The sequence below is a fragment of the Balaenoptera musculus genome, chromosome 5, assembly GCF_009873245.2.
Source record: "Balaenoptera musculus isolate JJ_BM4_2016_0621 chromosome 5, mBalMus1.pri.v3, whole genome shotgun sequence".
Lineage (NCBI taxonomy): Eukaryota > Metazoa > Chordata > Mammalia > Artiodactyla > Balaenopteridae > Balaenoptera > Balaenoptera musculus.
In genome coordinates, this window is record NC_045789.1 from 95,664,089 (window position 1) to 95,677,266 (window position 13,178).

A 13,178-nucleotide genomic window follows, 5' to 3' on the forward strand; every position below is an offset into this window, starting at 1 on the left:
CATTACGACCTTGCGAGGTCGTTAATATCCCCATTTTACAGATGAAGAAACTGAGAAGTAGATATTAAATGAATTGTCCAGTGTCACACACGGCTGGCAAGTGGCAGAGTCTCTAACTCCAAGGTCAGTGAGAAAGAAGTGCAGGGATGCCAGAAATTCGGAAAGTTTTCTTTTCTGGCCCAGGTACTACCCTTCCCCCTTCCACTTCCTTCTTCTTACTGCCAAAACATAGACATTCAGGACTGTGCAAGCTGGAGAAAAGAAAAAGGAGGTTTCCATTCTCCTAAGAACTGATTTTAGGAGAAGGTTATTAATACAAGATATCCTCGGCCGTGACCGTGGCCTCTTCTGTCTTGGTCTTAATCTCCGGGAGGGGAACCTGGCTGATGGCTACCACTACCAGGTTAGTGGCGTGGGCTGAGGCGCTGGCCACGCAGATCCAGAACGACTCTTCATACTCTTCCTCCACCACCACAAAGCGGAAGAGTTTCTCCTGGAAGTTGGCGATTCGTTCCGTCAGGTCGTGAAATTTTACCGCGGCCGTGAAGCTGGCGATGGCCAAGGCCACGACTCCGCCTGAAACCCAAAAAGGACACCCTCATGCACAGCTCTTTTCCTTGCAATTCAACCACTAGATGTGAGGTGGCTTTTCTGTGGCACAGGCAACAAACTTGCGGTGTAAAACATGCTTAGGGCAACACAAATTTTAAAATGCTTTTTAAAAGCAGCAGATAATCCACTGTGTGAGGGGCGAGAGGTGTGGGAATAAGCTTCCTATCAGATCTACTTTGAATCTCGACCCCACTACTTTTTCCCTGACCCAGGGCAGGGCAGGCGGGGGTTGTGCACATTTGGATAAGCTCAGTCTCTAAGTATTTCAGCCTGTGTATGTAGACCTTGAAGCTTATGAGGGAAGAGACAAGAGCATCCTATGGGGCAGATTGGGGGACCAGAACGGAGGGCTAGACTGTTCTCTCCTCCTCAGTTGTCCTCTTTCCAAGCTTAATGATAAGAGGAGATAAGAGAAGGAGGAAAGGAAAGGAGAGAGGAGAAAACTGGAAGGATTCCAAACTTCACATCCTTCCCTTCCCTTCTCATCCTTCCCTATCCTTCCCTTCCCTTCTCATCCTTCCCTATCCTTCCCTTCCCACATCAGACTTTGACCTTCCGGGTTCCCTCTGTTTCTCTTTCTCTTTCCATCTTTCTCTCTCTCTTTCTCTCTACTTTTCTCCTGCCCTGATTTTAATTAGTATTTAAAAAACACATTTATTATGCCCTCTGTTTAGATTATTACTTCTTATTGAAGAAAATTTGGACGCCAGAGAAAATCACAAAGATGAAAAGACAAATTTGCTTTTTTCCTAAAAGCCAAATATAAACACTTTGAACATTTTAGTATATTTCTTTACATTTCTATCTCTTTAACAAAATTAGTGTTATGGTACTCTTACTGCTTTACACTTGATTTTTTTCCCTTACTTGAATATTTTTCCATGTTGTTAGATATTCTGTTAAAGCACCACTTTAAACTGTGTATGATGTTTTATACTAGCGACACACCTAATTATTTTAAGTTTAATTAAGTGTGACCTAATTTCTGGATATCTAGATTGCTTCTAATTTTTTGATATTATAAAGTGCTGTAGGAAACTCCTTTTAATGTACATTTTTGGTGCTCTTTTCCTGTTATTTCCTTAGCATAAATTAATGTTTGGAATTGTTTAATCAAAGGATACTCATATTTTTATGCCTTTTGAGAGTAAAGTTTTGTCAAATTGCGTTTTTTAAAATACTCTCGTCAATAGAGCTTGAGAGTACTGTCTCTCTGAGGAAGGGAATTGACAGAGATAAGCATTTATTTCAAAAGCAGGATTGAGCACTTTCTACATGCCAACCATGCCAATCCTCTGCCTGAGGATTCAGGCAGAGATAAGCAAGTCTAGATGGGAGTGAGCCACATTTATAAGAAATTCTACAGGATGGCCACAGTCTGCAAACATAGGCAAATACATAATAATTGATTTACTGACATTACATTCTAATGCATGATAAAACAACATTACTTGTTTCTATACTTTATGGTCATCCTGTATAAAGTAAAAGGTAGTGAGGGGTTATTGCCATCAGGATACCTTGACCATTTGACCTGGGTTTTCTGAAATCATTCTTGGGATTTTGTTACTTTCATTACAGGTGATTTTTTCAGTGCCGAACTAAATGTGAATTAATTTCTGTATATCAGATACTCTCCCAAATCAACACACACACACGCGCGCACACACACTCACACACATCTTTTGTCTTGGAAAATAAGTCACGGTGGTCATAGATGACACCATGGATTAAAGAAAGGACAAAAGGCTTAGACTCAGTTATACCTGGGTTGGAATCCTGCCTCTGTTACTCATTGTTGTGTGACTTTGGGTGCATCTTTTAACTTCTCTGAGCTTCAGGTTCTTCACCTGTAAATATGGGTCTAATAATACTGCCTCATAGAGAGGTTGTGAGGTTTACACGAAATGAGACATGTAAGCCCCCAAGGTCCCTTCTCTTCTGTCCTTTGTGAGGTTCCTTCAGAATCACAGCAGCAGTCCCACATCCTCACTCACCCCATGGTCCCCTCTTCTTCACCCCCAGCTCTCTGTCTTCTCTCTTCTCTCATCCCGACCTCTCTTTGCTGCTCTAAGTCCTCAGCCACTCATGCACGCTAATACTTCAGTTCTTTATGATGACAGAGATTCTTCAACTTTTAGTAAAAAGGATATTCATGCCCATCAAGGAAGTAACAGACCCAGTGAAGTGAAGGCTGAGGTGGGGCATTTTAATTCCTTCACGCCTTCTGCCCACCTACTTGGAACTCAGCCTCCTGATGGCATGGACAGGAATCTCTCTCCCCAGGGGCCTTCCTTACCTGCGAGAACATTCCATAGACAGATGCCCCCGGGGCCGTTGACTGCCTGGTATGGAACCTGGATCATGTTGAGAATGGCAAAGCCCATGCTGACCAGAGCCAGCACCAAGGCCAGGAAGAGGAGCAACAGAATTGTCACGTGGAGGCCTGCATTGAGCTCCTTCACCAGGTGTGGGAAGACTGGGGAGAGAAGACACAGCCACGATGTCAGCCTCAGAGCTTGGCTCAAGTTCGTACGTCCCAGGCTTGCTTACCATGAAGGCTTTAGCAGAGGGGGGTGAGGGCAAGGCAGCAAGTGCTGGGTTTTCAAATAGCAGGAGACTTCCTGAGATGAATTCATGGCCCCCAGATTTACCACCTACCAGTTGGCCAACAATCTTCTCTTCCTTGGGGTGGATGCAAAATCAGAATGTGCCCCAGCTGGGCATTTAAGTTGCATCGGCCTTGCAGCTCTAGGATCTGGTGTGAGCTAATCCGTACAAGCTCCAGATGGTGTTGCTTTAGCAAAGAAGGCTGGCAAGAGAATCAGTCAAAGAAGCCTGATCCATCACAAAGCTTTCATCTGGGTCAGAGAGTAGCCTTCATTAAATCAGAAAGGTAGAAGCGGTCTCAGGTATATCATGAAGAGTATAGAAGGGTGTAGCAAAGTGAAGCCTAGATCTGGCATCCAAAGTTCCAGGTTCAAATCCCACCTTTGCTGATTTGCCACAATTATAAAATATTTAGGATCATCTAAACCCTACTTCTACCCATCTTACAATATTGAGCGGGTCAAGTGAAGGGCATAGGAATAGTCATAGCGCCCACTTTGTGGGTACTAATGCAAAGCTAGGAGCATGATTTTGGATTCCTCATAATGATTCAGTAAGATAGACATTAATTCCCTGTGTATGATGGGCATGTAATTCTCATGTTGCACTTTATTAGAATATTAATTTGCCATATTAATGTGGCGGGGTAATTTAGTGAGATATTAATTTGGATTTGTTTTCTCTATATTTCTCTCTATGTGAAGATTAAATGATATATCATAGTAGAGTGTTTAAATATTGTCTAGGAAAGAGTCAGTTCTCAAAAATGGCAACTGTGGTTGTTGCTGTTATTTTACCCTCTGACTTGGGAAAAGTCATGTGACTTCTCAAGCCTCAGTTTTCTCATCAGTATAATGGGGATAGTAACAGTTGCATATGAGTTGAGCGTAATCAACATTTACTGAGCACAGTCAGGGGCCAAGCCCTTTACATCTGTTATCTCATCCAATCCTTGTGACAAGGATATGAAGCAGATTTTATTAAATGCCCTTACCCACAGGCTTGGAGACACTAAGTTCCTTGTCTTTGGGCAAGGTGATCCTGAACTCTATCTAGGACCAAAGTCCTATATATCACATGGTATATAGAGTTTAGAGTCACTGATTTCAGTTATTATAAATGAATGATTTAAAATGATGAAAGCTAAAAAACTCCTGGGCAAACTCCTTCCTCTGCAACTACTCCAAAGTTTCTACTGGGGCTTCCCTGGTGGCGCAGTGGTTAAGAATCTGCCTGCCAATGCAGGGGACACGGGTTCGAGCCCTGGTCTGGGACGACCCCACATGCCGCAGAGCAGCTGGGCCCTTGAGCCACAATTACTGAGCCTGCGCATCTGGAGCCTGTGCTCCGCAACAAGAGAGGCCGCGATAGTGAGAGGCCCGCGCACCGCGATGAAGAGTGGCCCCCACTTGCCGCAACTAGAGAAAGCCCTCGCACAGAAACGAAGACCCAACACAGCCATAAATAAATAAATAAATAAAATTAAAAAAAAAAAAAAAAAAGTTTCTACTGAATACCTTCTGGTCAAATCTGGGTCCATCTTGTGAATTCCAACCTCCCTGCTTAATTACTTGATACAAATGACCAACCCATCTTTGGCCCCAATTGGGAGCCAGGACTCAAAGCTTTCCAGGTTCCACTCACTCCCTGACCCCGTCCCGCTCTAGCTCCTTTGCTGGCTCACCTGTCCATTTTTATTCACAGAAGGCTGGTGTCTCCCAAGCCTGAGAACAGGAATTTTTGTCCTTCTTCCTTTGAAGTGTCCTTTCCACTCAGAAGTTTCCAGACACTTCACAGTTACGTCTTTAGTTCTGATCTAGATTTCTTTCCAGTTCTGTATTTCCATGTATATTTATCTCCATGTGGTTATCTCATCAGCATCAGAAACTTTACCCCAGAAAATGAACTCCTTCCCGTGGGATTTTTTTCTGTAGGACTTCTCTCTTCCATTTCCTTTCCTTATATTTCAGTGTCCTTTAGATTTTTTTTTTTTTCATTGCAAACTCTCAGCACTTTTTCATTCCAAACATGGTAGCTTATGCCTGATTACCTAATTGTTTCATAATCCTCTTTCTTGCCATGCAATCCTTAGGACACATGACCAGCATAATAATCCTCACCAAACACTTAAAGTAGAAAATCATCACCTGTGTGACTGGCAAAGATCAAAAGGTTTGCTAATACACTATGTTAATGAAGGAGTAGGGAAGGAAGCAGTTGTCAAAACTTGTAGGGATATTAATTCATACAATGTCCTTAGAGAGCAATTTGGCAACATCTATCACAGCAGTTTCATTTCTAGGAAAAGCACTCCCACGTGTGCTCAAAACTGTGTATATCAGATATTCATTACAGTAGCCAAAGATTGGAGAAAAAACCAAAATATGAGTCAATAGGAGATTGATTTAATAAATTAAAGCACAATCACACAAAGCAACTTTTAAAAAGAATTAATCATATCCATATAATGATATGAACCCATCTCCAGGTGTGATTCAATAAAGAAATTGAGAAATAACCATATTATGATGATGGGGCGAGGGGATTTGGGGCATATGGAGTGATATGGAGAGGGATGGTGAAAGAATACCCAATCCTTAGCTTCCGCAGTAGGAAATGTATTGACTATATTAAAAAAACAAATCTTTACTGGCAAAGGGCTGAATCTCATTCAGCCTCCACAATCGTGGGCCATACTCCAAGGCTCTAGATCTCCCAGTTAATTGAGATCTTATTATTTTTTATATATGTCATTATTTAGAAATTCAAATCTTTCCTCACGAGTTTTCATGCATCAGTTCCTTCTATTAGTAATTTCTTTAAGGGGTGACTCTACTTTTGCTCTTGTCACACAAGTGCCATCCCAGGAGACCTGTTGCTTGCTTGCCTTTCATATTTGTACCCAGTTTCCAAAAGTTTGAGACACGTCTGACTTAAGGATTACATTTAAGTTTCCAGCTTGAAATCCATGACCATAAAAGCATATGATCCATGGTGACAAGTGACACTAGCTACACATATTGAGCGCAGACTGTGTGCCAGCACATATACACTTTCTCTCTTTCACTGCTCACGGCAACCTTCTCTCACTCCTACAGATGCGTAAGTTAGAGTCTTAGAAATGAGAAGTTAAATAGCTTAGCCAGGTCACCCAGCCAGGAAGTGCTGGCTTCAGGATTTTGCCGCAGGATCTATTGCCGGAAAATCAGATAACTTGGATAAGCAAAGATTTAAAAGTTTAATCCTAGTACAGCTGGAGGTCTAGAGGTCTTATTTTGAATTTGAATAAATATTCTTATGGTGTACATATTAAAGCTAACTCACTTGAATCCCAGAAGTGATTAATCATCCTGTCAGCAACTCAAATTAGATAACTATCTAATTATTAAGTAATTTGTTTGCTCCCCACTCCAGAGAAGTCCAGCAGTCCCTTTTGCCCCAGCAAGGCAAAAATTAATTTTAAAAAAGAAATAATTGATAAATTGGATTTCACTAAAATGAAAAAATTCTGCCCTGAGAAAGACAATGCCAAAAAAATGACAACACAGCCACTGCAATGGGAGAAAAGAGTTGTAAAAGACACATCTGAGAAAGGACTGTTATCTAAAATGGACAATGGTAAGAAAAGCCTGAGATCTGAAGTCAGATCCAGGTCTGGCTGTTGATGGAATGCTTGGGGGTGGGAGATGAGGGGGGAAACAGTGAATTAAAAATTATCAAGCACATACTGTGTATCAAGCACCACATCAGGTGCTTTTACAGAAATTATTTCATTTATTGATTTCTCTGACCCACAATTTCCTCATCAGTAAAATGGGCATAAATAAAATCTCTCCTCTAGCGCAGAGTGGGTTGAAGGAAATGAACAAAGAGGTGACAGCTTGAGACATTAATGTGTCACTGCCCAGTGCTCATTTACTGCCTTTCTCTTTCCCAGATGGAAAGCTTCTGGAGGGCAGACACTCCTCTGTTTAGTTTATCTCAGTTTTCCTAAGAGCGCCAGGCCCATAAATACTCTACAGTACAGCTGAATATGTGAACACTGCTACATTAGCGTTTGTCCCTTTCTTTCCCCAGACGCTCAAACTGCTAGATTGATTTGTTTTTATTTCAGAAAGTCTGGGTATAAAAAAGGATCTTAATTATGATTATGCTGTATAGTTCTCTGCTTTTCTCCATGATTGGTTTGGAAATTGACTCTCTTGGGTGATTCTAGGGGAGACCCCTATGAAGGTGAGAATTGAGGCTGTTTGTCCACAACACCCAATCAAACTTTCCTACTCCAGTTTACAAAGCGCTTTCACACCCCCCTTCTCCTCTAATCTGCACATGGGCCCTGGGAGCAGGGATTTTTTTTTTTTTTTTTTCTTTCTTCGGAACAACAGTGACAGTAGCAGGAAAATCCTGATTCCAACTTGGGGTTTGGGGGCTCTGATACACCCCATAGCTGCCTCACACAAGTAGGTGGTACTGGCTCTAGGAGCTGTACATCTAAAGGTAGAGAGACTCACCTCTGAGGCTAGAGAATGTGATAACAGACACGGTGTCCCTGGGCGGCATTGGTGTAAAACCAGCCAAAGCCGGGAGGAACCTGGCCCCAGCTCCCATTGCAAGTTTTCAAAAAGAATCCCATCATGGTTATATACCCTCCTCTGGGACACCACCCAGGGCAGCCAAAAATAAAACTTTCCTGAGTATTATCCTGCTCAGAACTAATATTAAAAAGTCCTTTATGATTCTTACACAGTTCTGATGTTTCAGAGAGCAGACCACGTTAGATGAACCCAGGGGGCTTTTTCCCATAGTCACCCCTCTGAGAAGGAAGAGGGAGGAGGGAAAGGAACTTGTACTGAGTGCCTCCAGTGGGCAAACAGGAAGTGCTCATTGGCTTAGCTTATGGCTTCCAGGGCTAGAGGTAGTTTGCATTTCTGTGAGCTGGGAAGGCAGGGGTTTAATTAGCATCACAGTGGAAGGGCCCGATCTTGTCTTGCCCTCCTTTGGCCTCCTCCTTCTGCAAAGCCTGTCTCTGCTTCAGCTGCTTCTCCAGAAACAGTGCTTGTGCTTGGTGATTTCCTTAATTATCCTAAGCCCACCATCTGCCACTCCACACCCTCTGTTATGGGTTGCATTCTGTACCCAGCCTCAAAAAATGTGTTGAAGTCCTAACCGCCATCATCTCAGGATATGACCTTATTGGGAAATAGGGTCTTTACAGAAGTAATCAAGTGGAAATGAGGTCACTAGGGTGAGCCCTATTCCAGTAAGACTAGTGTCCTTATAAAAAAGGGGAAATTTGGACACAGAGACAGTCATGCACGGAGGGAAGACCATGTGAAGAGACTTAGGGAGAATGCCATGTATAGAGTGGAGTAATGTTGCCACAAGCCAAGGAATGTCTGGGGCTACCAGAAACTGGAAGAGGCAAGGAAGACTCCTTCTCCTAGAGGTTTCAGAGGGAGAACGGCCCTGTCAAGAACCTGATTTTGGATTTCTAACCTCTAGAACTGTGAGAGAATAAATTTCTGTTATTTAAGCCACCCCGTTTGTGGTACTTTGTTATGGCAGCCCTAGGGAACTAACACACCCTCCCAAATGACCCCTCAGTCATTTCTGACAGGAGCCATCCACCTGCATCCTCCCATCCTGGAGAATTCACATCCATCCACCACCTCCCCAACATCCAGAACTTGCTGAATTCCGGAAGAACAGTAAAGACTACTAGGGTGACACTCCGCCTTGGGAAAGTTGCCAGTCACAGGAGGGTGGGAACTTTAAGGTAAGGCCGACCAGGGTTGGGGCCTGGCTCTGGTACTCATGGCTCTGTGACCTTGATCAAGTTGCTTAACCTCTCTGAGCCTCATTCTTCTATATGGCAGGTTTGTGGAAGATTAGTATAGCATAGGTCACATGTCTGGCATCTTGTACATGAACATTCAGTACAAATGAGTTTAAAAGTACTTTATTGATATTCATTCAACCAATGTTTTTGAGTGTGTGCCAGGCACTGTTCTAGAGGCTTGGGATCATCAATGGACAAGATCCTTGCCCTAATGGTGCTATATACCAAAGGGGGGGAGACATAATAAATAATAAACATAACAGATAAATAAATGATCTAGTGTGTAAGAAGGTGGTTATGATGGTAACGTGGTATATCATGCTATATAATTACATAATTATATGGGCTATTTTTATTATGTTCCCTGAGCACTGGCTTGCTTATTAAAGCCTCTGGAGTATTGCTGCTATTGAATCTATTGCTCCCGTGTTCAAGCTTTGGAACTTCCTTCGTGAGGTTCGTTAATTTCAATTCCCTACAACTTACACACTACTATATATAAAGTAATCAACAAGTACTTACTGTACAGCACAGGGAACTTTACTCAATACTTTGTAATAACCTATATGGGAAAAGAATCTGAAAAAGAATGGATATTTGTATATGTATAACTGAATCACTGTGCTGTATACCTGAAACTAACACAACATTGGAAATCAGCTATACTCCAATATAAAATAAAAATTAAAGAAAAACCTATTATCTACAACTATTTAAAAAATTGTGCCATTTCCCCCTTTTTGTGTGTGTATTTGTGGTTTTGAAACAACCTCAAACTTCAGAAAAATTGCAAGAATGGTACAAAGACATTTCTTTTTTCCTTCTGAACCATTTGAGGGTAAATTGCCCCTTCAACCCTGAGCACTTCAGGGTCAATTTCCTCAAAAAGGATGTTGTCTTTCACAACCATGATACAACTATCAAAATCAGTAGGTTAACACTGGCATATGACTGCTGTTTAATCCTGACACCCCGTTCAAGTTCCACCAATTGTCCCAGTGACATCCTTTAGAGTAAACTGACCCAGCTCAGAACCAAGTACTGCATACGGCTGTCATCATCCCCTTTTAGCATGTCCTATTTCTTTGTTTTATTTCTTTGTTTCTTTATGTTAAGTATGTTTTCAGCTTTTTATGTTATGTTTTTTTTTGTTCTTTTTTTATTATGTTATGTTTTTAACAGAGCTTTTCAATATCCCTCATCCAATTTAATTTCTGGGTAAATATAAATATTCCCAGAGATATTTTTTTCTTGCTATACATAACGAATATATATATCGTTCATGTATATAAATGATGCAAATTTGTATCGTTATATTTGTCAATGGTTCCAGCTTTCTGTCTTTATACGTTTAATAAGACACCCTGGCCAGGATTCTGAAAACTACAGTTATGAAATATAGAAATCATATAATGAATAAATCCCTTATCCCCTTGTATTTGCATTATGTTGATTAATTATGATTTTGTAGGGTACTGTTCTCACCAACGACCTAATTGTATGAGTCTAAAGATGTGCAGAATATTGCCGTTTTTGTTTTGGTTTTTCCTTCCCAGAAGATCCTTCATAAGCTGGTCTTGGATTCCTGCTCTATCTACATGCAGAGCAGCTCTGCTGTGACACTGGATGGCCGCCTGCCCACGTCAGTACCTGCTCACGTTCACGGACAGCAGCCTTGCCCGAGGTCTCCTTGCCAGGAAACATCCGGGTTGGGCTCTGAACCCAGATAGTCTGATTCCAGAGCCCAGACGCAGAGTCCTTTTGCTTTTTCGCAGACTCTGAAGCTTTTATATAAATAGAAGTGGAAGGTTCATTTCAGCAGGTCGTCTACACCCGCAGGCCACACTGGCTGAGCATACCCAAGTCGCGTGACCTGGGTCTAAAGTTTTCCGCTGGGTGACCTCAGGCAAGTTTTGTAACCTCTCCAAGCCTCGGTGTATTCCTCTGCAAAATGGGAATGTTAATAATTCCTTCTTTATAAATTTGTTATAAGGCTTAAAAGAGACAAAGCATGTAAAGCATTTAGTAGAATGTCTGACACACGTAAGCACTCAATATTTTTAGTGATTATTCATAAGAGGTAAACTACAAAGATATACAAATCCCTATTTCTAATGTTTCTATAAGCCTCCACAGAAAAGAAAGGTCTCTTCCGGGTGCTGAACAAGAGTAAGTCCTTGGCTTACTGTGGATTAAGTCATTATGCCTTAGATTGAAGTGGCACTTGAATTTCACATTTAGACACAAGCACCCTTACGAATATTTAAAAACAAGTGTTCTAAAGCAGGTTTCGTGCCCCCCAATATACTCACTCGTGAATTGGGACTGGCGGCTCCCGAGCCCGCATTGCCGCACCTTACAACCGCGGAAGAGTCCGTAGTAAATGTCCCCAATGAATTTGACCAGCTCTGGATCTGTGGCATTGACAAGATCAACTCCAGTCTGACAAAGGATTTTCCCACTCAGCCAGTGGGGCACCGCCAGGGCAACGATGATCAGGATAAAGGAGGAGAAGCTGAGTAAAGATGCCAGCCCATACCACGCCTTTTTGAACCATCCAGGCATCCTGGTGGGTGCAGGTCATGCCCCAGGTGTCTGAGCAACAGCGGGGGTCCTTGACATCTTCCAGACACTCGGCAATCCCCTGCTCTAGGGTCAGCTCTTCCAAACACACTGTTTCAAGATTTCAGGTCCATCTCCTGGTCCTCCCTCAGCGCCTGCCTCCACAGCCCATGTTTACTACAGCTGCATTGGAAGTCTCTACAGAGGCGTCTTCACCTGACTGGAGTGTGGAGGAGTGCCTTACCGAAGGAAGTAACCCTATATCCCCCACTAGACTAAGGTTTCAGCAGAGGGCTTAATTGTTCCTCGGTTCAAGTATTTGAATAACCCTGGTGTGGACCTCTTAATGACAAGGAAGTTATTAGCAGGCATAACCAGGTAGATCTGACTATAAGGAGGTGCTAACCAGTCTCAAAAAATGCATACGGTAGAAGGAAAGCAAAAATGGAATGATTAGCTCTTGAACATTGCCAACAATGCACCGTATCAAATGTTGATCTCTTTGATGCATGCCCTGGCATTTCTTTCTCTAAAATGTCACTGCTGTCAGAATCCCTAGAAGTGTTATTAATACCACAAAATGACCTCTGTTCTCAAGCCTTTTAATTGAAATGTGTAAACAAGGCTTTATGATTCTTAAATTTATCACTGGGTGAATCTGCTGTGGGTAAAATTGCAGCCTGAGTCAGAGTCAATTTGTGACTGTTGGGGAAACCTGGACCCCAACACTTACAGCCCCCCTTTATCTCCACCCTTCCCCCCTGCCACCGCCTGTTGTGTCATCCGAAACGGGAAAGTGTTTTTCTAATGTGTTAGCAAATAATAATCTCCCATCACCCTGCTGGGATCTTTGTCTCTCCTAAGAGTGAAGATCTGTCTTTTTCTTTTAATTTACTGGCACAAAGAATGGAATATTCCACAATTTCTATCTTATACTGTGGCTTTAAAATTTTAACTTTTAGTCTATTGCTGAATGTCAACTTCACGTCACGTGAGGCTGGTAACAGTCACTGTCGGTAGCTTTGGGGGCAAAGTGGGGCAGAAGTGGCAGTGAAATTCCTTATTTGGTCACAGAGCTCTGGAGGGAGTTCAGGAGGTTGCCCTGTTAACCAACAGGAGTTCTGGGAATCTCACTTGGAGAGCACAGAGGGGCAGAGAGACATGGTGATGGAAATAGTTTTCTTCCCTCTAATGGGGGTTCACTTCTGTGGTCTCTCCGCAATGAAAATAAAGAGTGTCTCCACAGCTTGTGCGGTGTACAAAGGCTCTTACCATATGCTTGCTCACCCCTGATGGTGCGGCAACCCTTTGTGGTAGGCAGGGGATGTGCTATTCCAGACATTTCTCTCCTGAGAAAACTGGATGTCAGGGTTGGGGCTGGAGATCAGGTCTTTGAAATGCAACAGCTGTCTTCATCACAATAACCTTGACATAGCAAATGTTTTTCTGGTAATGAACAACAAAATACCTATAAAAGGCTTAGGAGAGCGCTTGGCACATTAGTAAGTGACCAATAACATTCGTTATCCTTATTGTAACATGAAGCACGCTTTGA

At 42.4% G+C, this 13,178-nt stretch overlaps 1 protein-coding gene across 1 annotated transcript; it reads right to left on the bottom strand.

Annotated features, from left to right (window-relative positions):
* Positions 1 to 310: 310 nt before the first annotated feature.
* CLRN2 (clarin 2) lies at positions 311 to 11,626 on the bottom strand. Its single transcript, XM_036852035.1, has 3 exons — positions 11,374 to 11,626; positions 2,912 to 3,091; positions 311 to 576 (listed from the first exon to the last, which is right to left on the bottom strand). Exons 1-3 carry the CDS (start codon positions 11,624 to 11,626, stop codon positions 311 to 313), a joined length of 699 nt encoding a protein of 232 aa, XP_036707930.1.
* Positions 11,627 to 13,178: the final 1,552 nt, after the last annotated feature.